This window comes from Cyanistes caeruleus, unplaced genomic scaffold (genome assembly GCF_971803275.1).
Source record: "Cyanistes caeruleus unplaced genomic scaffold, bCyaCae1.hap1.1 HAP1_SCAFFOLD_128, whole genome shotgun sequence".
Taxonomy (NCBI): Eukaryota; Metazoa; Chordata; class Aves; order Passeriformes; family Paridae; genus Cyanistes; species Cyanistes caeruleus.
Window position 1 is genome coordinate 462,874 of NW_028255925.1, and position 24,179 is coordinate 487,052.

General features: G+C 55.2%; 2 protein-coding genes across 2 annotated transcripts; both read left to right on the forward strand.

Moving 5' to 3' along the window:
- Positions 1-219: 219 nt before the first annotated feature.
- On the forward strand, positions 220-2,168 carry LOC147646065 (maestro heat-like repeat-containing protein family member 1). Its single transcript, XM_086873970.1, has 6 exons — positions 220-445; positions 695-882; positions 972-1,109; positions 1,392-1,506; positions 1,685-1,919; positions 2,161-2,168. Exons 1-6 carry the CDS (start codon positions 305-307, stop codon positions 2,166-2,168), a joined length of 825 nt encoding a protein of 274 aa, XP_086730096.1. The 5' UTR covers positions 220-304.
- Positions 2,169-5,184: 3,016 nt separating this feature from the next.
- Positions 5,185-10,394, forward strand: LOC147646066 (uncharacterized). Its single transcript, XM_086873982.1, has 2 exons — positions 5,185-10,147; positions 10,237-10,394. Exon 1 carries the CDS (start codon positions 7,915-7,917, stop codon positions 8,983-8,985), a length of 1,071 nt encoding a protein of 356 aa, XP_086730108.1. The 5' UTR covers positions 5,185-7,914; the 3' UTR covers positions 8,986-10,147; positions 10,237-10,394.
- Positions 10,395-24,179: the final 13,785 nt, after the last annotated feature.

A 24,179-nucleotide genomic window follows, 5' to 3' on the forward strand; every position in this document is an offset into this window, starting at 1 on the left:
CAGGGCTCCTCAGCCCATCAGCCTGCACAGCCTGGCCCAGGTGTCTGACCAACAGAGACTTCCAGGGTCCTGTCTACCTGGGACCTTTCCCAGCCCTGCTACATCGGTCCCCGAGCCTGCTGCCATGCCATGGCCCTCAGGGCCCTGTCCCCACAGGGCTGGGCTGCCTGGCTGCTGCTGCTGGCGAGGGGCAGCAGGCAGAGGCAGAGCTGGCAGCAAGCTCAGCTCCCCCCCACTGCTGCCCAGGCCACGGGGATGTGTCTGAGACCCCCGTGAGACAGAGCTGTCGCCCCGCAGAGCTGCTATGACCATGTGGAAGACCATCTTGTGCTCGCCCAGGACAGCGGAGCGGGCATACCGGATAGTCCTCGATGTGCTGGGGAACTGGCCAGAGCACAGCACGCGCACCTCTGATGGAGACAACAAGGGTGTCTTTGCCCTGGCTGTGAGTTTCTGCAACTGGCCTTTGCTCAGCCCCTGGCAAGCCACCTCTTCAGCAGCTCTGTTTCCTCCTTCCCCAACTGCATCTCCCTGCCTCAGGCACTGGGCTGAAACCTGGCCTAGGGGCAGCTTCAGGGGCACCAGGCGTGGAGCTCCCCAGGGGTTTCCCCTGACCGCTCCCTGCCACACTCAGGCCCTGCCACCCGCACACCTCGGCACTGAGCACTGTCTCAGGGTTCTCTGTCCTCTGCAGGCAACTGTGCTGATGTGGAAGATCCTTCAGATGCCCTGCGTCCCACATGTAGTGACGGTGCATTTCCCCCGCCTCTTTGTGCATCTGCTCTTCCAAGTGTTCTTCAGCACTTTGGAGATGCCAGAGGATCTCAATGCCTTCTGGAAGGGATGCCAGGAGCAACACAGCCTTGCCATCAGCCCCAACAGGTGCTCTATCCCACTCCTCCTGTCCCTGCCATGTCTCCACGGCACGAGCCAGTACTCCCAGCGTGACCTGGGCTTTGCTGTGCACACAGCTTTGCAGTGCAGGCCCTGAAGTCCCTGCTGTGCCAAATGCATCGTGAGGAAGTGGTGGTGGAAATGGAACACAAGCGTGGCTGGGACAAGCTGCTCTCTGCTGACACCCACCACTATGCCGTGGGTCTGCTGGCCAGGTGAGACCCCCTTCTCCCCACTGCCTCTGGCATTTGTGCCCCGTGCTGAGGTTGCCCAACACAGTCCCCACTGTCGTGGGCCAGAGGGCCTCGTCACCGAGGGACGGCTAGGGAGACTGGAAAAGGCTGGGAAAGGAGGGTGCCCACAAGGAGTCACCTCCCCAAGGGCCCAGGTCCCCTATCCTTGCAGGATGGTGCTCAAAGATCTGAACTCTGTCAATCAGTCCTGGGAGAGGTTTGTCCTCCCAGCTCACAGTCTGGGCTACTTTTTCACCCTGGCAGGGAGATGTCGTCTGCCTCTATCCCCTTGTGTTCCCGCATCGTTCCCTACCTGCTCCAGCTGCTCAGCACACAGGAGGCACGCTGGGATCTGCCTGCCCTGGCATTCCTTGTGGAGGTGAGCCTGATGGCCAAAAGTGCCTCCCTGCAGAGCTGCCTGCCACCTCTCTGCCCTCTCATAGCTGAAGCTGCCTGGGACGGTGCCCATGCCTTGTGCTGCTGCCTGGGCCCTGTTTCCTGTCTTGTTTCTGGGCTCCTGCCGGCTGCCTCCCCTGTCACTGCCCTGTGCCTTTCAGATCCTGGACTACCTGGACTTGAGCGAACGCAGCGCTAACAGAATCCTGGAAATCTTCTCAAGGCACCTGCGGAGCGAGAGCAGGGACAAGCGTCACCTGGCGCTCAGGGCCCTTTTCAAGTTGATTGACGATCCCTCGATGGTGAGAAGTGGGCAGTGGCTGAAGCTGCGCCGGGAAACGCAGTCCCTTGGGCTCGGCTGGGCTTCGGGCCCCGAGGCAGCTGCTGCCAGCTCTCGTGCCTCCTGCTTCTTCCTGAGTGCTTTGGGACAGGCCTTTGGCCTCTTGGCCCTGTGGCAGCAGGGTGGCGTTTCACAGACTTGTCTTCCACACAGGCTGAAAAAATGCGGAGCCTGACTGAAAGTCTTGTAGATTTCCTGTGGGATGCAGATGGAGAGATAGTCAGGATGACAGTCATGGTGCTCAGCTTTATCGTCTTGGACAAGGACATGCTGATACCCAGCCCCATTGCCCTGCAGCTGGCTGAGGCGCTCCTGCCACTCTTTGACCACGTAAGGCTCTGTGCCCCCAGCCGAGGCCACTGGCTTCTGCCCAGACACTTGGTGCCCGGGGGATTCTCAGGCCTGCACCCTGCTGAGCCCCATGCAGACAGGGCTGAGGTCTTTTTTCCTTCCTTCCTTTCATATAGGATAATAGCCAGGTGCAGCTGGTGTCCATATTATTCTTCCGATCATTGATGACTCTTCTAACAGAAAAGGAAAAAAAGGCCCTGAAGTCACACGTGCACCACAGCCTGCTGCCTCTCTTCTTCCACTGCCATGACGAGAACCAGCAGGTGGCAGAGGTGAGGATTCCTGGGCTGCTGCTGTCACCCGGGGAGGGGGCTCGGCCGCCTCCTGCCCTGGCACCTTGCCGGCTGCAGCCTCCTCCTGGCCTTGGCACACGAATGCGGGCGGGTCCTGTGTCCTGACTTGTGGGGCCATCTGCGGGTCTCTGCTGCTCTCCAGGCTTCTTGGGCAACGCTGCTTTGTGCGGCCGAGTTCCTGAAGAGGAGAGATCTTGAAAGACCTGTGAAAAAGAAGAAGCTGTGGATGATCACCGAGTGCCTGGTAAGGACGGCTTGGAAGGCCCAGCCTCAGCCTGGAGAAGCCCCCTGTCCCCAGCGCTCGGTGTGTGGGGCTGGCAGCTGCGCCCCTGCCCAGTGCCGCCCCCGGGGGCCGCACGGCTTCTTCTTCAGGCTCCTGTGGTCCCGAGCCTGGTTCCGATGGAGCCCCGATCCACTGGGGCTGCAGGGCAGGGCGGCACCGCGGCTCCCTGGGCAGCAGCCGGCCCTCTGCCCCTTGCAGAGCTCGGCGCCAGCGGCTGCTGGCCGGGCCTCAGGGTTGGCCGGGCAGGCAGCGCCTGGCCGAGGGGCAGAGCCCGCGCCAACCCCTCCCTCCTGCCGCTCTCTCCAGCTGGCACAGGACAGGAACCGAGCGGCGGAGGACCTGCGTCGGGCCCTGCCGTACCTGCAGAGCCCACAGGAGCCCCTGCGAGCGGCGGCCATCAGGTTCATCGGTGAGCCACGAGCCCGGGCTCCCTCCCCGCCCCGCCACAGCTCGGCCCCGGCCCCGACTGCTGCCCCGGCAGCGGCACCCGGGCCCCACGCCCTGGAGCCCCGCCTGCCCTCGGGGCTGCTGCTGCCGGCCTCTGGCAGCCGTGCCCTTGGGCTGAGTCAGGATGCGGCACGGGCCCGGGCTGAGCCCTGCCGGGGCGGGAGGGCGTGTGGCCACAGGGCTGGCAGCGCCGCTGGCAGGGAGCTGTGCCGCTGGGGCCCTGACAGGCTCTGTGTTCCCAGGGATGGCCGGGCGGCTCCTGAGGCGGCAGAAAGAAGACCTGCAGCTAATTTACAAATGTGAGTGAGGGCAGCGGGCTGTCAGCGGGGCTGCTGGGTGGAGCTGCAAGTCCTGGACTGTCTGCGAAGGTCTCTGCTCAATGTGCGGATGAGGGGCGGCGTGGGTGGATCACTCCGAGGTTTCACGTGGGGCATTCGTGGCCAGCAGCTTCGGGCTGATCCCCTTGGTCCCTGCTCCCTGCTGGCCATGGCAAGAGCCGGCTGGGATGGCCCTGGCCGGGGGCTCTCCGTGGGCCTCCGCAGGTCTGGGAATCTGACCGTGGCTCTGTTCATCTCTCTTCCAGCCCTTAAGAACGTGGTTTGTGACACCAGCCCTGCCATCGGAAACCTGGCAATTCAAACATTTTACATCACCCAGGCAGTAGAGACGGCTCGATATTCCATCTTGGAGAACCTGCAAGTTCAGCTGCGCAGGGCATGGAGGACACGGCCTCGTCTGTTGGGCCTCAGCTGGCTGCGCTGCTGGAGCTCTGCTGGCAACTGACCCGGCAGGCTCTGTCTGCTGGGGCCACCTGAACCAGCAGAGATTTTTTTTTGTTTCTTAAATATTGTTCTTTTCTTCTTTTCATTTTCTTTTAGGATATAAATATAGTATATATTATAATAGGCAGTCACTTCCCAAGACCTTTATCTTGCTGCCCATGGTGTACAGGGCATAGAGGAAGCGGGGAAAATGTGATTCCACTTGGGGAATCACAGCTCAGCAAGCTGCCCAGGCATGCAGTGGTGCAGGGAAAATGGCCAGAAACCCTTGGCCTTTGGTGGTTCTGCTGAAGGCACAAATGCTGTCTCAGCCAGGAAGCGCCGCCATCTGTGTCCTCGTGCCCGTGTGGTGCTGGCTGGGTTGCTGAGGGCTCCCACGTGCCTCTTGATCCTGCTCCTCTGGAGCTCCTGTGGGGCTGTGGCGCTGCTGCTGGTCCACGCTGGGGGAGACTCTGAGGGAACAGGGCACTGGGAGGCTGTAAATGGATGAGGGTCTGTGGAGGCCCAGGCGGGACAAAAGCGTGGGAAGGCGTGAGGGGCATGTGTGGAGGCTGGAGGCTCCAAAGGGGACAGGAGGCCCCTGAAATGCCGGACCGGTGGGAAGACCTGAGGAATTGGGTGTCAGAGGGCATAAGCAGCCCCCGGGCAGCCACCTTTTTCCTGACAGCCGGCCGACCTGGCACTTCCCTAGAATGTCTCCCAGGCCTGCAGCAGAAGCCCTCGAGGCTGGGACAACACCCCTCCAGGAGGGTGCGGACAGCCCAAGGTGTGCCCAGGCTGGGCTGGCTGGGGACATGCAGGGCAGGGGGGTGCTGCCAGGCCACGGCCACTGGGTGCCTGCGATAAGGGGCAGTGGGCAGAGGCAGGGCTGGCCGCCAGCCCGGGCCCTCGCGGCTGCCCAGGACACGGTGCTGTGACTGAGGCTCCCCTGACACAGAGCTCGGGGTCCGCAGAGCTGCTGCCACCAAGGGGAGGGTGGTGATGTCTCCTCCAGCAGGGCTGCCCAGTCGCTGCTGCTGAAGCGACTCAGGAGCCCACAGAAACAGCAGCAGAGTGTGCACAGGAACAGCAGCAGAGTGTGCACAGGAACAGCAGCAGAGTGTGCACAGGAACAGCAGCAGAGTGTGCACAGGAACAGCAGCAGCCCCAACGTCGGCACCTGCACAGTGAGGCGTCCGCAGCAGCCGGGTGCCAAACCGGGGGAGGCTGTGGGCACAGTTGCCTTTGGTTTGGCAGAAGGCTTCAGCAGAATTGGCCACAATGGCTTTCTCTTCATTTGCCAGCCTCACAGCAACGCTTGACAGCTTCAGCTGCAGCCTGTGCCCCTGACTGACTTGGATGGCCGTGCTTGAGGGCGGGCTCGCCTTCCACACTCAGGTGTCCCAAGGCAGCGGCATCAGCGCCATCATGAGAGAGAGAGTAAGAGACTCTGATGGGACATGAGCCCTGTGCTGCAGCTGCCCTCCCTCTCTTCTGTCCAGGCACCTTAAAGACACATGAAACAAAATCCTGGACTTGATTGGAACAAAGGAGTAAGCAGCATGCACTGAAAAAAAGCAGGGACTTACATGGCTTAGTTTTCCACTCCACTTGGAGAATCACAGAATCTCAGAACATTTTGTGTTGCAAAGTATCATAAACATCATCCACTTCCAACCACCCTGCCATGGGCACAGGTGGTGTGCAGACACAACTGTCACTAGAATTGGAAGAACACTTCTCAATGTTGACCTTTTCCTCTCCTGGATTTCAAGCAAAGATGAAAAAATCATCTGGTGAATCACAAATGAATATTGTAGCTCACAGAACTGGCAGCAGGAGTCTCCTGTGGCCCACGGTGTGTCCATTCAGCCATTATTAGATCGTCCAGTTGGAGCTCAGCCCGGTGCAGCCCAGGCACAGGCACCAGGCTGGTCCATTTCAGCATCCCAAAGTCTTTGTGGCTCCCTGTGCACCCATTGCTTCCTGAATCCATTCTTGAATTCCCAGTTACTGCTGTGCAGGACATGAGAACACAGGAATAGCTTGTTTGGCTCATTCTTGTGTTTGCTGCTCCTGCCTAAAGGAATCATCAGGACTATATGCTGATGTCATGGTATAGCCCAACAGCAAAGACTTCTTCTGTAGTGTCTAAAACTCAAACCTTGTGTGACTGTTCAGACACTCTAAAATCCAGGGTGAAGATGACAGCTTTGGTATGGAAGAATCCTAGAAATTTTGACATGTGATTTTTCTAGTCAAGGATTTGAATGCCAATGTGGAAACTACAAAAATCTTCAAACTGGTTTTCATTGGCAACCCCTTTGAAATGGCATCAGCACACCTACAGGGGACAGGGTATGACAGCGGGGACAGTACTTGGCAATTCATGGCTTCAAGTGTGGGAGATAAATATTTTGCCCGGGTTCAAGCTGAAGTTCAAGTTTTCCCAGGATTTTGATTGATTGGTCATTGCAGGTCAATTTAATAAATGCAAAAGGATGGAAAAGCACAATTTCTGGAGATTGTGCACTAGGGAGAAAATAGGAAGAAAACCTTGAAAACAGTCGGCAGGCTTTGGAAAAATTCTAAAAAGATGTGGGCTTTGGCTGCCCTCTGGCACAGAAGCCCCCCAGGGGTACAGGTCTCTGGGGCAGGAGACGAGTGCCAGCACTGCCAGGGCTCGGGTGGGGTGGCAGGTCTGCCTTGGCGGGGACTCTGCCACACCTGCTGATTTCAGTGCTGGCCGGGCCCCAGGGCTCAGAGCAGCATTCGTGCCCTGGCCCACACGTTCCTTGTCTGTGTCACACCTGCAGGTTTAGAATGGCCACCAGCTGGGACGTGTCCCAAGGAGGCCGTGCCAGCTTCTGTGCAAGGCCCCGTGCCCTTCCTGCTGCGGCTGCGTCGGCAGCCCTGGGGGCTCCTTCTGCTGCCCTGAGCCTGCAGAGCAGGGCAGCGTTGGCTGATGGTTTGAGGCATTCCTAAAGATCCTGTTGGGCTGTCTTAGACCCTTTGGGCAAGAGATTCCTCCCAACCTGGGCCATTTTTGGGGGGATGGGGGCAGGGGGAACCAGGGCAGCTGGCAGGGTGCGTGAGGGCCCTTTGTGACATATGGTCACCATGGGATGGAAAGGGACAGGGTGTCAGAGGGCCCTTTGTGACACGTGGTGGCATAGGAGCTGGCGGTGACAGGACCACGCCACAGTGCTCGGTGCACGCGACGGGACAGGACGCGTCAGAGCGGTGCTGTGAGGAGCCCCCGCACAGCACACTCGTTTGTGTCGGACCCGGAGCTTTTCCGAAGCGTTATTCCAACAGGTGACCTCGAGGCCAGACCACAGGGCTTGCTGACCTGTGGCCTTGCCGAGGCTTCTTTCTTAAGGTTCTGTCAAGGGCAGACCGTGGGACTTGGTGACCCGGGGCTTTTCCGAGGTGTCGCCCATCCCTGCAGTCACTGCCCTTGAGACCAGACCTCAAATCTTGACGAGGAGCCTCCTGTCCTTGTGGCAGGAGCCCTCAAGACACAAGTGCAGGACTTGCTGTCCTGCCGTCTTGCCAGGACTTGAGTCTTGCAGGTGCCTTCCAGGCACGACTGCAGCACTTGCTGACCTGTGGCCTTGCCGAGGCTTCTCAAGGTTCTCTCAAGGCAGACCGTGGGATTTGGTGACCTGGAGCTTTTCCGAGGTGTCGCCCATCCCTGCAGTCACTGCCCTTGAGACCAGACCTCAAACCTTGACGAGGAGCCTCCTGTCCTTGTGGCAGGAGCCCTCAAGACACAAGTGCAGGACTCGCTGTCCTGCCGTCTTGCCCGGACTTGAGTCTTGCAGGTGCCTTCCAGGCACGACTGCAGGACTTGCTGACTCGGAGCTTTTCCGAGCCATCTCTCCTGCAAGTAGCTATAAATCCAGTCCCTGCCATGGAGCAGCGACCCCCAAGAGTGCCCAAGTTGGCCTGGGTTGAGGAGGAGGAGGAAGGAGAAGGCCCTGGAGCTGTCCTGGCACAGGAGACTGAAGAGGTGCAGGAGTTCCAGGCACCACGGGAAGGTGAGTTGCAGAGCTCGGCCTTAGGGCTAGCGCCTGTTGCCAGCTTGGCCCCATCCCATTGCATGCCATGCCATCCCCTGGTGCTGTTCCTATGGAAAGGATGGGAGAGTGTTGAAGATGATATGGAGCAGCGACCCCCAAGAGTGCCCAAGCTGGCCTGGGTGCAGGAGGAGGAGGAGGAGGAAGAGGAAGAAGGCCCTGGAGCTGCCCCAGCACCAGAGACCGAAGAGGTGCAGCAGTTCCGGCCGCTGGAGGAGGGTGAGTGGCAGAGCTGGGCCACAGGGCTGGTGCCTGCGGCCATCTTGGCCCCATCCCATCCCATTGCATCCCATCTCATCCCATCCCACCCTGTCCTGTGGAGACACACCCATGGACAGCATAAAAGAGGGGCTGGGGCTGCCCCCCCAGCAGTGGCCGTGCTCCATCCCCTGGGGCATCCGCGGGGCTGTCCCTGCCTGGGGATCGCAGGGCTGGGCTGCGTTCTCCGGCCTCTCCCGCAGCCCCTCAGCTCTGGCTGCTCTTTGCCAGATGCAGCCATGGCCCAGACACAAGAGCAGGACCTTGGCGGTGGCCTCTTCCGCAGAACAGCGCAGGTACCTGCAGCCATCCCCAACTGGGCTGGGCCTGCTGGCACTGCTCAGCCCAGCAGCACGCCTGGAGCACTCCATGGAACATCCCCGATGTTTCTGTCTCCTGCCCTTCTCCTACAGCTGGTTTGCAGCTTCATCAAGAGAATTCGGGAAGAAGGGACCAGCGCCGTGGCCACTGGGCTCAGACCTTATTCATACATCTTCAACACCAAGGCCACTGCTGCCCTGCTGGATATGCTTGTAGAGGAGGGTTTTTACAGTCAAAAGCAAGTAAGCAGCCTGTGGCCAGGGTTTGATCCTCCAGGGATCGCTTGGCCTCCCAAGCCACGCTTGCTGATCACTCGAAGCCTTTGAGGCCATTGCAGCGTGCTGAGAAGGGAAGCACTTCTCTGGGGAAGCTGGGGACATTCCTGACTCCCTGTGGCAGCTTTCCAAGTCTCCCCTTGTGCTTTCTCCAGGTGCCTGCCATGGTGAGGTACATCCACCAGTGGCTCATGGCCAATCAGTTCTCTGAGCACAGGCTGAACAGGACCCTGCTGGATCTGAGCGAGGCACAGCCCGCTGACGTGGTCATTGCTCTCCTGCGTGTGGCCCCAACGTGTGACAGGTACGGGGCCCACGTGCCCAGAGGGCTCAGGGCTCCTCAGCCCATCAGCCTGCACAGCCTGGCCCAGGTGTCTGACCAACAGAGACTTCCAGGGTCCTGTCTACCTGGGACCTTTCCCAGCCCTGCTACATCGGTCCCCGAGCCTGCTGCCATGCCATGGCCCTCAGGGCCCTGTCCCCACAGGGCTGGGCTGCCTGGCTGCTGCTGCTGGCGAGGGGCAGCAGGCAGAGGCAGAGCTGGCAGCAAGCTCAGCTCCCCCCCACTGCTGCCCAGGCCACGGGGATGTGTCTGAGACCCCCGTGAGACAGAGCTGTCGCCCCGCAGAGCTGCTATGACCATGTGGAAGACCATCTTGTGCTCGCCCAGGACAGCGGAGCGGGCATACCGGATAGTCCTCGATGTGCTGGGGAACTGGCCAGAGCACAGCACGCGCACCTCTGATGGAGACAACACGGGTGTCTTTGCCCTGGCTGTGAGTTTCTGCAACTGGCCTTTGCTCAGCCCCTGGCAAGCCACCTCTTCAGCAGCTCAGTTTCCTCCTTCCCCAACTGCATCTCCCTGCCTCAGGCACTGGGCTGAAACCTGGCCTAGGGGCAGCTTCAGGGGCACCAGGCGTGGAGCTCCCCAGGGGTTTCCCCTGACCGCTCCCTGCCACACTCAGGCCCTGCCACCCGCACACCTCGGCACTGAGCGCTGTCTCAGGGTTCTCTGTCCTCTGCAGGCAACTGTGCTGATGTGGAAGATCCTTCAGATGCCCTGCGTCCCACATGTAGTGACGGTGCATTTCCCCCGCCTCTTTGTGCATCTGCTCTTCCAAGTGTTCTTCAGCACTTTGGAGATGCCAGAGGATCTCAATGCCTTCTGGAAGGGATGCCAGGAGCAACACGGCCTTGCCATCAGCCCCAACAGGTGCTCTATCCCACTCCTCCTGTCCCTGCCATGTCTCCACGGCACGAGCCAGTGCTCCCAGCGTGACCTGGGCTTTGCTGTGCACACAGCTTTGCAGTGCAGGCCCTGAAGTCACTGCTGTGCCAAATGCATCGTGAGGAAGTGGTGGTGGAAATGGAACACAAGCGTGGCTGGGACAAGCTGCTCTCTGCTGACACCCACCACTATGCCGTGGGTCTGCTGGCCAGGTGAGACCCCCTTCTCCCCACTGCCTCTGGCATTTGTGCCCCGTGCTGAGGTTGCCCAACACAGTCCCCACTGTCGTGGGCCAGAGGGCCTCGTCACCGAGGGACGGCTAAGGAGACTGGAAAAGGCTGGGAAAGGAGGGTGCCCACAAGGAGTCACCTCCCCAAGGGCCCAGGTCCCCTATCCTTGCAGGATGGTGCTCAAAGATGTGAACTCTGTCAATCAGTCCTGGGAGATGTTTGTCCTCCCAGCTCACAGTCTGGGCTACTTTTTCACCCTGGCAGGGAGATGTCGTCTGCCTCTATCCCCTTGTGTTCCCGCATCGTTCCCTACCTGCTCCAGCTGCTCAGCACACAGGAGGCACGCTGGGATCTGCCTGCCCTGGCATTCCTTGTGGAGGTGAGCCTGATGGCCAAAAGTGCCTCCCTGCAGAGCTGCCTGCCACCTCTCTGCCCTCTCATAGCTGCAGCTGCCTGGGACGGTGCCCATGCCTTGTGCTGCTGCCCGGGCCCTGTTTCCTGTCTTGTTTCTGGGCTCCTGCCGGCTGCCTCCCCTGTCACTGCCCTGTGCCTTTCAGATCCTGGACTACCTGGACTTGAGCGAACGCAGCGCTAACAGAGTCCTGGAAATCTTCTCAAGGCACCTGCGGAGCGAGAGCAGGGACAAGCGTCACCTGGCACTCAGGGCCCTTTTCAAGTTGATTGACGATCCCTCGATGGTGAGAAGTGGGCAGTGGCTGAAGCTGCGCCGGGAAACGCAGTCCCTTGGGCTCGGCTGGGCTTCGGGCCCCGAGGCAGCTGCTGCCAGCTCTCCTGCCTCCTGCTTCTTCCTGAGTGCTTTGGGACAGGCCTTTGGCCTCTTGGCCCTGTGGCAGCAGGGTGGCGTTTCACAGACTTGTCTTCCACACAGGCTGAAAAAATGCGGAGCCTGACTGAAAGTCTTGTAGATTTCCTGTGGGATGCAGATGGAGAGATAGTCAGGATGACAGTCGTGGTGCTCAGCTTTATCGTCTTGGACAAGGACATGCTGATACCCAGCCCCATTGCCCTGCAGCTGGCTGAGGCGCTCCTGCCACTCTTTGACCACGTAAGGCTCTGTGCCCCCAGCCGAGGCCACTGGCTGCTGCCCAGACACTTGGTGCCCTGGGGATTCTCAGGCCTGCGCCCTGCTGAGCCCCATGCAGACAGGGCTGAGGTCTTTTTTCCTTCCTTCCTTTCATATAGGATAATAGCCAGGTGCAGCTGGTGTCCATATTATTCTTCCGATCATTGATGACTCTTCTAACAGAAAAGGAAAAAAAGGCCCTGAAGTCACACGTGCACCACAGCCTGCTGCCTCTCTTCTTCCACTGCCATGACGAGAACCAGCAGGTGGCAGAGGTGAGGATTCCTGGGCTGCTGCTGTCACCCGGGGAGGGGGCTCGGCCGCCTCCTGCCCTGGCACCTTGCCGGCTGCAGCCTCCTCCTGGCCTTGGCACACGAATGCGGGCGGGTCCTGTGTCCTGACTTGTGGGGCCATCTGCGGGTCTCTGCTGCTCTCCAGGCTTCTTGGGCAACGCTGCTTTGTGCGGCCGAGTTCCTGAAGAGGAGAGATCTTGAAAGACCTGTGAAAAAGAAGAAGCTGTGGATGATCACCGAGTGCCTGGTAAGGACGGCTTGGAAGGCCCAGCCTCAGCCTGGAGAAGCCCCCTGTCCCCAGCGCTCGGTGTGTGGGGCTGGCAGCTGCGCCCCTGCCCAGTGCCGCCCCCGGGGGCCGCACGGCTTCTTCTTCAGGCTCCTGTGGTCCCGAGCCTGGTTCCGATGGAGCCCCGATCCACTGGGGCTGCAGGGCAGGGCGGCACCGCGGCTCCCTGGGCAGCAGCCGGCCCTCTGCCCCTGGCAGAGCTCGGCGCCAGCGGCTGCTGGCCGGGCCTCAGGGTTGGCCGGGCAGGCAGCGCCTGGCCGAGGGGCAGAGCCCGCGCCAACCCCTCCCTCCTGCCGCTCTCTCCAGCTGGCACAGGACAGGAACCGAGCGGCGGAGGACCTGCGTCGGGCCCTGCCGTACCTGCAGAGCCCACAGGAGCCCCTGCGAGCGGCGGCCATCAGGTTCATCGGTGAGCCACGAGCCCGGGCTCCCTCCCCGCCCCGCCACAGCTCGGCCCCGGCCCCGACTGCTGCCCCGGCAGCGGCACCCGGGCCCCACGCCCTGGAGCCCTGCCTCCCCTCGGGGCTGCTGCTGCCGGCCTCTGGCAGCCGTGCCCTTGCGCTGAGTCAGGATGCGGCACGGGCCCGGGCTGAGCCCTGCCGGGGCGGGAGGGCGTGTGGCCACAGGGCTGGCAGCGCCGCTGGCAGGGAGCTGTGCCGCTGGGGCCCTGACAGGCTCTGTGTTCCCAGGGATGGCCGGGCGGCTCCTGAGGCGGCAGAAAGAAGACCTGCAGCTAATTTACAAATGTGAGTGAGGGCAGCGGGCTGTCAGCGGGGCTGCTGGGTGGAGCTGCAAGTCCTGGACTGTCTGCGAAGGTCTCTGCTCAATGTGCGGATGAGGGGCGGCGTGGGTGGATCACTCCGAGGTTTCACGTGGGGCATTCGTGGCCAGCAGCTTCGGGCTGATCCACTTGGTCCCTGCTCCCTGCTGGCCATGGCAAGAGCCGGCTGGGATGGCCCTGGCCGGGGGCTCTCCGTGGGCCTCCGCAGGTCTGGGAATCTGACCGTGGCTCTGTTCATCTCTCTTCCAGCCCTTAAGAACGTGGTTTGTGACACCAGCCCTGCCATCGGAAACCTGGCAATTCAAACATTTTACATCACCCAGGCAGTAGAGACGGCTCGATATTCCATCTTGGAGAACCTGCAAGTTGAGCTGCGCAGGGCATGGAGGACACGGCCTCGTCTGTTGGGCCTCAGCTGGCTGCGCTGCTGGAGCTCTGCTGGCAACTGACCCGGCAGGCTCTGTCTGCTGGGGCCACCTGAACCAGCAGAGATTTTTTTTTGTTTCTTAAATATTGTTCTTTTCTTCTTTTCATTTTCTTTTAGGATATAAATATAGTATATATTATAATAGGCAGTCACTTCCCAAGACCTTTATCTTGCTGCCCATGGTGTACAGGGCATAGAGGAAGCGGGGAAAATGTGATTCCACTTGGGGAATCACAGCTCAGCAAGCTGCCCAGGCATGCAGTGGTGCAGGGAAAATGGCCAGAAACCCTTGGCCTTTGGTGGTTCTGCTGAAGGCACAAATGCTGTCTCAGCCAGGAAGCGCCGCCATCTGTGTCCTCGTGCCCGTGTGGTGCTGGCTGGGTTGCTGAGGGCTCCCACGTGCCTCTTGATCCTGCTCCTCTGGAGCTCCTGTGGGGCTGTGGCGCTGCTGCTGGTCCACGCTGGGGGAGACTCTGAGGGAACAGGGCACTGGGAGGCTGTAAATGGATGAGGGTCTGTGGAGGCCCAGGCGGGACAAAAGCGTGGGAAGGCGTGAGGGGCATGTGTGGAGGCTGGAGGCTCCAAAGGGGACAGGAGGCCCCTGAAATGCCGGACCGGTGGGAAGACCTGAGGAATTGGGTGTCAGAGGGCATAAGCAGCCCCCGGGCAGCCACCTTTTTCCTGACAGCCGGCCGACCTGGCACTTCCCTAGAATGTCTCCCAGGCCTGCAGCAGAAGCCCTCGAGGCTGGGACAACACCCCTCCAGGAGGGTGCGGACAGCCCAAGGTGTGCCCAGGCTGGGCTGGCTGGGGACATGCAGGGCAGGGGGGTGCTGCCGGCCCATGGCCACTGGGTGCCTGCGATAAGGGGCAGTGGGCAGAGGCAGGGCTGGCCGCCAGCCCGGGCCCTCGCGGCTGCCCAGGACACGGTGCTGTGACTGAGGCTCCCCTGACACAGAGCTCGGGGTCCGCAGAGCTGCTGCCACCAAGGGGAGGGTGGTGATGTCTCCTCCAGCAGGGCTGCCCAGTCGCTGCTGCTGAAGCGACTCAGGAGCCCACAGAAACAGCAGCAGAGTGTGCACAGGAACAGCAGCAGAGTGTGCACAGAAACAGCAGCAGCCCCAACGTCGGCACCTGCACAGTGAGGCGTCTGCAGCAGCTGAGTGCCAAACAGGGGGAGGCTGTGGGCACAGTTGCCTTTGGTTTGGCAAAAGGCTTCAGCAGAATTGACCACAATGGCTTTCTCTTCACTTGCCAGCCTCACAGCAACGCTTGGCAGCTTCAGCTGCAGCCTGTGCCCCTGACTGACTTGGATGGGCGTGCTTGAGGGCAGGCTCGCCTTCCACCTGTCATGTGTTGTTGTAGTGCGTCTAAAAATCTTGGTATCTCCCAAGAGTAAAACTCACCTCTGTTTTGTGTAATGTTAGTTCCTACCTGAGAACCTTCTCCCTTCCCCCTTCCCATTGGCTGTGACCTCTCTGTATCCCCCGATCACCCCCACCCCTTTGTATAAGAGATAAGATCCAGGGCATTTCTGTCTCTTTCTTGCCCCGGATGGACGACAGACAATAAACCTGCAATTTGGATTATTCCAGCAAGTTTGGGCCTCCTGTGTCTAGATACTTTGAGTCCGTGTTGTATCCACTTATCCCTCCGGCCCCTGTTCCCCAGGGAGAAGGGGCAGGGAGAGAGAGAGTTACACCCCTTGCTCCTGCAGAGGGGCAGGGAGAGGGGTGTCCCGGCCCTGCCTCCCGATGGGGGGGTGCCAGCCTACCGAGCCTGGCGTGGCAGGGTGCGGGCCCCCGCCTGGCTCCTGCAGGGGAGGAGCTGGGTCTCTCCACAGGCTTGGTGAGGGAATGGAGCCCCCAGAGCCCGGCGTGGGGGGGTGCAGGCAGAGAAACCCAGGGAATACCAGCCCTGGAGAAGATGAAGGTATGCTAACAGCGGCTCCTGTAGTATACAATAGCAGCTGATATTCAAGTCAGTTATGTTAATATTAACCAGCTCCCATCTGATAGTTTCTTACAGTTTGTAGATCGACTGAGACTACAGATACAGAGACAAGTTAAAGAACCAGTGGCCCAGACAGAACTGCTTCAAGAAATGGCCCAAAGAAATGCCAACGACGCTTGTTGTAGAGCAATTCTGAGTCTACCTATTAACCCTCCACCCACCATAGCAGATATGATTGAAGCCATGTGCCCAGAAAGCAGACTTGTACAGCGTACACGGCAAGAAACCAGGCAACCCAAGGACAGTGGCAGCAGTGACACCAGGAATGAATAAGCCACAGATGTCACCAGAACAGCTGCAGCACATCGTCTGTTTCCAGTGCAAGAGGCCAGGACATTTTGCAAGGAACTGTCCTCAAACCCAGCAACAAGGGAAACACTAGAAAGAAGCTCTAGCCAGTCAACCAAGAAACTAAAGTCTCAGCGCTTTTCTGTCAAGCGCAGAGACATAAAAATGACAGACCTGAAGCAGAAAAAAGACTCTATTTTAATGGGAAAAGGGGAGGAAAGGGAGCGGGCTGAGAGGCTGCAGAAATATAATTGTGAGGAACGTTTGCCTAATAAGGTCTGGCAACCGCAAAAGTGATTCAGTAAGTGATTTGTAACTTGTCATGAGGTGACTTTACCTTTAAGGTGGTTTTAAGAGCTAAGGAAGTTGAAGCTGCTGGTGGCTGATGAGAGTCTTTTCTTCTGACCAATTATCGGTCATTACTGGGAATTGACAGCAGTTTTGACCATTGAAAAGGGAGATCAACTTGTGAACCCTACCTTAAGATGTAAAGTCAGAGCACTCTTGGGCTCTTTGTTTCCTGGCTGTGAAAGGTAACAGAGCTCCAGGCCTCCCGTTCTCTGCCCGGCCACGTGGCCGGGCGGGGGCTGGGCTGGACCCAGCGGCTCTCGGCCGGGAGATGGGGGCTTGCGGGGGGCTTTCCCCGGGCTCTGGCCAAGCCAAGCCGATCTCTGGCTCGGCTGCAGGTTTTGCTGTGACTAAATTTACTAGAGACTGCCGAGTGAAGAAAGAAAGAGGCTCTGAACCTGCGGCGGGCTAAGGCGGCGACTACACTTTCCAGAACAGCCATGAGGAATCTTCTATCAATGACAGCTCCAGCTCCTGCACTGACAGAAGTCACAGAACCATCTACAAAGCCTGGGCAAGATTTTAACCCTTTCATTACCCAGATGAGACTTGCAGATTAATCTTTTTATCCAGAGAGGGAAAAAGAGATTGATCAACATGAAAAGAGACTTTATAAACTACCAGTGACAGAAAAGAAAAGAAGCTTCAGAAAAGGTAGAGAATAAGGAGGTGCTTTAATTAAGATGAAATATTTTTCTGTTCAAGTTATGGAGATGGACAATAAAGTCCTGAAAGAACTCCTTTAATTCATGATAGAGTATGTAGGGGGGAATAAAGTGTTCAAAGTGTAAATTTTGAGTAAAAAGTAGAGTAATTGTGGTACAGTGAAGTGCTGGAGGATTTGAAGCCTTAAGAGGCAATGAGAAAACTGTTTTCTAGTGAAGCTTACAGAGACAGATGAAGAAGACTTTTGCTTTTGAATAACTCGTCCTTAAAATGCCATCCCTAGACTCATGGCCCATACACACTTCAGAGTGATGTGAAATGGGAGGAGTGAGCTCTGATAACAGCAGTTCTGGGCAGCTGACATCAGGGCAATAGAAAACTATAACAGAAGTAGTTTTCTAGTGAGAAACTCCATAAATTAACAGAAAGAGACTTCTGTTTCTCTACAAAGACTGGTGAAAAGACTGTAGCAGGAATTGGGACTGTTCTAACCATCCAAGTTCCAAAGTTTTTGTCTCTGTGGTCATGTGAACAAGGGAATAGTGGGTAGTGGGGGATAAAAAAGGTTTTTCTGGAAGTTTATTCTGTTGTTCTTATTATTGTAGTTTGTGAATAAACGTTCTTTATTCCTTTTAAGTTTTATGCCTGTTTTGCTCTTGTTCTAATCCATATCTCACAGCAAGAAATAAGTAATTTTCTTAGTTACTGGTTTAAAACCACGACATAACTTCTAAAGCTTTTTGCTTCAGATCTGATCGTTGGACTGTCATTGGAGTAGACTTGCAGGATAATTCACAAGACCCGTCTGGACTGGATAGTAGGTATTTTGCTATTGGAGACACAGCACATTCACCAATAGAGATTGAGGTGGCTCCCATGACAATTAAGGGAGACCTAACACACCTCACTCTCTTAGCTAGGTGCCCTCAACCACCTTTCTATGTAGACAAAGGGCAGGTAATAGCCCAGGTGATCCCTGTTCCAACAGAAATCCCAGTAGATGACAAAGCACCAGGAGTCTACTGGGCAGAAGTAGTGGGTGAAGACAAACCCATTATGGGATGGAACTTAACACATAAATCAGAACATCTCCATGTAGAAGGGTTAATTGATACTGGGGCAGATGTGACTATCATACCTGAAAAGGTGTGGCCCTCACATTGGGAACTGTAACCCATGGCAGGAAAAATACAGGGTGTTGGAGGAATGAAACTGGCTAAAATTGCTAAAGGTATCGTCCAGATTGAAGGTCCGGAGGGTAGGTTAGCTAGTGTCCGACCTTTTGTTATTGACTACAAGTGCCCGCTGTGGGGAAGAGACACCATGTCCCAGTGGGGAGTGAAATTATCAATTCCTGAGACACCTCTGGATTTTTGATGGAGGCCACTGTAGAGTGTCCGGTCCAAAAGTTATCTTGGTGTCCTGGTTTAGGGCAGATTTGGGAGAAAACCTCCAGTGGGGCTCCCCCAGGGAAGCAAACCCACGTGGCCCTTTTCTCCCACCCTCCAACCGGTTCGGGAAGAGATTTCTCTGAGAGAAGTGGAAAAAACCTGTTTATTTCACATCCACAGCACTACCCGGCACAAGAATGAACGATATCAAATTACAAAACCTCTTGCCGTTCAGAAGAGATGACAAACTTCAGAGGGTCTCTTTGCTGTGGGTGTTTGCTCTGTTATCAGTCTCTCTGGTGTTGGAAAATGCCGCTGCCCAGTCTGGGCTCCCGGTAGTCCACGGGTGCAAGCTCCCGGTGCTCCCTCGAGTCCCCAGTTCAGAGCAGGTTCGATTCGTTTCAGAAAAGGGGAAAGAAAACAGTCCAGGAAGACCTCTCTGCTCCGGCTAGCTGGAAAGCCAAAGCGATCTGTGTCTTGTTGTCTGTCTGTGTGGAAGTCAAAACTCCCGATGCGGGGGGAGCAAGTACAGTCTCTGATAACAGACTTGGTGCTTCTTTTCCACTCACTTTTACTCTTAGATGAAATTTTAAGAATACAAAACCTGTGTCTGGGTTAGGTGGATGAATGGGGATACAATTTAACCTCCTAATCAACCCAAGACACTTGGGTAGATAATAATCCAGTTTGAGTGAACCAGTGGCCTCTCAGCAGACAAAAACTTGGGGCGCCAGAAAAGTTAGTAGAACAATAATTGGCCAAATGACACATAGTAGAAACAATCAGCCCTTGGAATTCCCCGGTGTTTGTAATAAAAAAGCCAGGGAAGGATAAATGGCACCTCCTTCAGGATTTGAGAGAAAGAAACAAAAAAATAGAGGACATGGGGTCTCTTCAACCAGGTATGCCATCCCCAACTATGTTACCACAAAATTGGCTCCTAGCAGTACTGGATATTGAAGACTGGTTTTTTCAAATTCCCCTGGGCCCAGCTGATGCGCCAAGGTTTGCCTTTTCCATTCCCACAATTAACCGAGAAGCCCCAATGAAAGGGTACCACTGGACAGTTATTACCTCAGGGGATGAAAGCAAGCCCCTTCATCTGCCAGTGGTATGTGGGGTCTTTGCCGTCCTCAGTGCGTGCTGAAAAGAGAGATGCCATCATTTTGCATTACATGGACGATGTTTTGGTATGCTGTCCCAAACACAACATGCTGCAAGACACCCTTGATGTAGTGGTTAAAGTTTTAACCTCTGCTGGATTCTAATTGCAGGAAGACAAAGTTCAAAGGATGCCACCTTGGAAATACCTGGGCCTGGAAATTACCGCAAGGATGGTTGTTGCACAAAAATTGGAAATTATTGGTAATCCTAAAACTCTAGCAGATCTCCATTCCCTATGCGGGTCACTAAACCGGGTCAGACCCTGGCTAGGTCTCACCAATGAGGACCTGGGCCCCCTGCTCAATTTATTGAAAGGGGAGAGAGAGCTGCTGTCTCCCAGGGAGCTGACTCCAGAAGCAAAAATTGTGATTGAAAAGGCACAAAAGGCCTTGACAGAAAGACAGGCACATCGCTTCAAACCTGAGCTGCCTTTCAAATTTATTGTCCTGGGCAAATTGCCACACCTACCTGGGTTAATATTCCAGTGGGCCGAGGGGCAGACAGATCCACTCTTAATAACAGAATGGGTTTTCCTCTCCCATCAATGACCCAAAACTATCACCAAGCCACAAGAGCTGATGGCTCAGCTGATTCAGTTGGCCAGGGTAAGGCTGCATGAACTGGCAGGTTGTGACTTTATGTGTATTCACCTCCCAGTCAGGCTCTCTGGAGAAGGCAAAAACTCCCCTGAGAGACTGACCAAAGAGATGTTTGAGCATCTGCTGCAGAGCAATGCTACCCTCCAGTTTGCTCTGGACAGCTCTAGTGGGCAAATTTCAGTTCATGCGCCAGCACACAAATTGTTTCATGAGGAATTCCACCTCATTCCTTGTGAGAAAAGGAGCCAAAGGCCACTCAAAGCTCTCACAGTGTTCACTGATGCATCTGGGACATCTCACAAGTCGGTGATGACTTGGAGAAATCCACAGACTCAGCTTTGGGAAGCTGATGTTGAGTTTGTAGAGGGGTCACCCCAGATAGCTGAACTGGCTGCGGCCATTAGAGCCTTTGAGAAGTTTTCAGAACCGATTAATTTGGTTACTGACTCAGCCTACGTAGCAGGAGTGGTGTCCAGAGCGGAGCAGGCAGTTCTCAAGGACATTGAGAACGAACATCTCTTTAGATTGCTTTCAAAACTGATTTATTTGGTTTCAAATCGAGAACAACCTTTCTATGTGATGCTTATAAAGTTGCATGCCCCATTGCCAGGTGAAATCGCTGAGGGAAACCGGGAGGCTGATTCCCTTGCTGCCCCAGCTGAAAAGGCACGTCTCCCAGATGTGTTCCAACAGGCAAAGATAAGTCACCAGCGATACCATCAAAATGTGCCAGGACTGATTCATCAGCTCCAGCTGACACGGGGTCAGGCTAAAGCCATCGTGGCTACCTGTCCCAGTTGTCAGCTCCAGGCAGTGCCATCATTAGGCCTGGGGGTTAATCCCCGAGGAATTGAAAGCTGTGAAGTGTGGCCAACAGATATCACTGACATCCCCAGTTTTGGTCACCTTAAGTATGTACACGTGAGCATTGATACATACTCAGGAGCAGTGTATGCCTCTGCTCATGCAGGAGAAAAATCTGTACATGCCAAACAACACTTAGTACAGGCCTTTTCTGTATTGGGAATCCCTAAAGAAATTTAAACAGATAATGGCCCAGCGTATCAATCCAAGGAGTTCCTGGAATTTGTCCAGCAGTGGGGAGTGGAACATAAAACTGGCATCCCCCACTCCTCCACAGGTCAAGCTGTGATTGAGTGTGCACACCAGACGCTCAAACAAGTCCTAGCCAGGTAAGGTAGCTAGGCAGTGTGGATGTCTCCACAACAAAAACCCTGTAAAACTCTGTTTGCCATTAATTTCCTAAACTGCTCATTTGAAAACATGAAGCCTCCTGTGACTCGGCATTTTAACAGTGATGATCAGTTTTAATTGTCACAGCGTCCACCAGTTTTAATCAGGGACCCTGAAACTTGGCAAACCAAGGGCCCCTATGAACTTGTCACCTGGGGGCGTGGTTACACATGTGTCTCCACCCCTGCCGGCCCCTGATGGATTCCTCAGAAACGGGTAAAACCTTTTGTTCCAAAGAATCCAGCCCCAGCAATAAGAGATGAGAAGCAAGTGGCTGTTGCTTCCAAGAGAAGACGCCACCGAAGAGAGCAAGAAGAAACCTTTCTAGCCTCTGACCTGCATGCTTTGGCAGTAAATATGTTTCCAAAAATGTCTGTTTCCTTGTTTTTAGAAATAACCTACCTCTCACTCAAATCCATGATGAGCCTTAACCCTGCTGTCATCCTGCTCGCACTGAGCAGCCTGACAGCGGCCTGGATCGTCGCACAGCCACGCCAGAACATCTGGGTGACCCTGGCACAAACACTTCATCAAGAAAACATATGTCTATCTACTTGAGCAGCGAAAAATCCTATGTCTACCTGCCTGGTAGGAATTCCATTGCAGCATGATGAATTTACACATCGCTTTAATACACTGACTCCTGAAGCAGGTAATGAATTTCCACAGCACTCAAATAGAAGCAGAGTTTAAAAACCCCGTCAAAGAGTGGCTGCCACATTTTCCTAAGGCAAGCCAGGAACCCCAGGAGTTAGAGCTACTGGGTTCCTCTCCAGCATTACACTGTGTACACTTTAGGGTCAGTCTTCCAATTAATAAAGAAACCTTCCACAATATAGTACAATATTGAGAAGAATTCACAGCAAAAAGGTGGTGCCACGTCCTAAGCTACATCAAAAGTGCACTCCTCAGCTCATACACATCTCAAAAGCCTCCCCAAAGGACTGTTCCTCATTTGTGGGGATAGCGCATGGGCAGGAATTCCACCCTGTCTCCTCGGAGGGCTGTGTACCAGAGGGCGTCTATCACTGTTAGCACCCAATCAAACATTAATTGGCGAATGGACCAATAAAAATAATTTGACGAGGAAAATTCAGAAGAGAAGTGTTACAAATTTAGATGAGAATTGTGATTCGGAGATTTTTCATTGGTCCAAATCAAAAAGAATTGCTGCATCCATTTTCCTTCTTTGGGTGGCTGCAGCCAAGGCCCTAGGTGAACTGGGACACCTAGAATGCTGGGTGGTAAAACAAGCCAATTTAACATCTAGCGCCATAAGTGCCCTCCTAGAAGATGAGGAAGTTAGCAGGCAGGCAACACTCCAAAATGGTGCAGCGATAGACTTTCTCCTATTGCTCCACGGGCACGAGTGCCAGGAGTTGGAGGGTCTCTGCTGCATGAATCTGACATCGAAAGCTCCTAACATCCATGCCACACTCCAAGAGATGAAAAGCATGATCGGACAAGTCAAGCAAGAAGCAGATGACTGGTTTAATGGACTGTTTAAAAACTGGGGACTCTCGGGGTGGTGGGCTTCAGTAGTGAAAACTATTCTGTCACTGCTAGTCATTATTTTGCTAACGGAGTTTGGAGTTTTAAGCAGGATACTATACAAAAGCATAATTAAGCTGATCTCAGCTACCTCAGATGTCAACCATATAGAGCTGGCAGACCAGAGTAACCCTCACCAGCCTGCAAATGGTACTTGGTGGGCCACTTCAGGTCAGTAAGTCATATAAGCTCATTTCATGAATTATATAGAACAAAATAGGGGGAGATGTGCTAGTGCACAATCCTGGGTGTGCTTTAGTTTCTGTGTAAACCCTCCCTGCAGCTGTGACGTGTTTTTCCCTTCCCCTCCCTGTCCCTGAAATGTTATCCCATTGCTTGGTGTTATATGTCTCCCCGCCCCTCTCCCAAGGTTTGAAAGTACCCGGGAAATATTTCCTCCCTCTCTTTTTTTCCTCCTGGATCCCAGCCTGAATAAACATCTGACGTTATGCCAGAGGGAAAAGCAGCTGTTTGGTCTTTATCTTGGTCATGAAGAGCCTCCCTGCCCTCCCCTCGACAGAGCTAGCCAGGATTAATCAGGAGGGACAAAGTGGGGCTACTTCACACCTGGCTCCCCCAAGTGTCCTCCAGACCCGCAAGTTCTTTCTAAATTCCCTGCCCAGACCCAAAACTGCCCTAAATGTTCCTCAGAAAAGTTTCCATGGGCCCCAAAGTGGCCCCTTTTACCCTGTCTGAGAAAATGACAAAAGTTAGGATCAAAAGACTAAAAATAGGACTAATTAGCATAAAGAGGGAGAAAGAGTGGTCAATTATTAATGAAGGGAATTGTGGTTGTTATGGATTATATTAATAAAAAAATCAAGATCCTTGTTGAATAAAAATAATTTGATTTATTTTAGCAAGCGGCAGCAAGCAAAACAGCGCTGGGCGGCCGGGGAATCACCGCTCCACCAACGGCTAGCGCCCCCCTCCCCAAACTTCAGAGCCCTTACAGTGTCTTCAGTTCCGGTTTCTGCGTCATCCGGGTTGATTCTGCTTCTGCGCGGCTTGTTGCTAGGTGGTCGTGTTTTGCTTTTCGGTGGTCGTGGGGAGGAAGATGCTCCTCTTCGTCACAGCATCGCCCTTGATCTGCAAGCCAAGCTCCATTTTTGGCTAAAATATTGGATACACAAGTTATGCTTCAAGCTCCATATCTGGCTAAGGTAATGAGTATACAAGTTATGCTCAACAACAGGATGTCCTTGGAGTTTCTGCCAGTTCTGCTTGGAACTTTTCAATTGCCAATATCTTGCTTAACCCTTTATTTTCTTGTTTTTACGAGCAAACTCCTTACATACTCATCACACCACCTGCTATTATAACTCAGTCCCCAGCCCCTCTGTTACCTCTGTCCACCCCGCAGCGGGCAGGGAGGCTGGGGAGGTAGTTTTAGCTTGCCAGACGAGGCCCTAAAAACGAGGCTCTTTCCCTATGCTGAGATGGCAGTTGCAGCTTTATTTCTTGGGATCCTTCAGGGTGAGATGGCAGAAGGGAAAGAGGAAGAGGTATGGACAGGCACTCCTTTTTCAGGACAGGGGAAGGGGCTGTGGGAATTTACACAAACAATAAGGGAACCTGGGGAGAACAAGATAAGGGAAAGAACTTACAAATCTACATTTTTAGGGGTACATTCTTTGGGTCA

Excerpts from the sequence above, each read along its gene's own strand:
- LOC147646065 (XM_086873970.1), top strand. The coding sequence starts at position 305 with ATGACCATGTGGAAGACCATCTTGTGCTCGCCCAGGACAGCGGAGCGG. Across the intron at positions 883-971 it reads CTTGCCATCAGCCCCAACAG|CTTTGCAGTGCAGGCCCTGA; the intron begins GTGCTCTATCCC and ends CTGTGCACACAG. Across the intron at positions 1,507-1,684 it reads CCCTGGCATTCCTTGTGGAG|ATCCTGGACTACCTGGACTT; the intron begins GTGAGCCTGATG and ends TGTGCCTTTCAG.
- LOC147646066 (XM_086873982.1), top strand. The coding sequence starts at position 7,915 with ATGGAGCAGCGACCCCCAAGAGTGCCCAAGTTGGCCTGGGTTGAGGAG.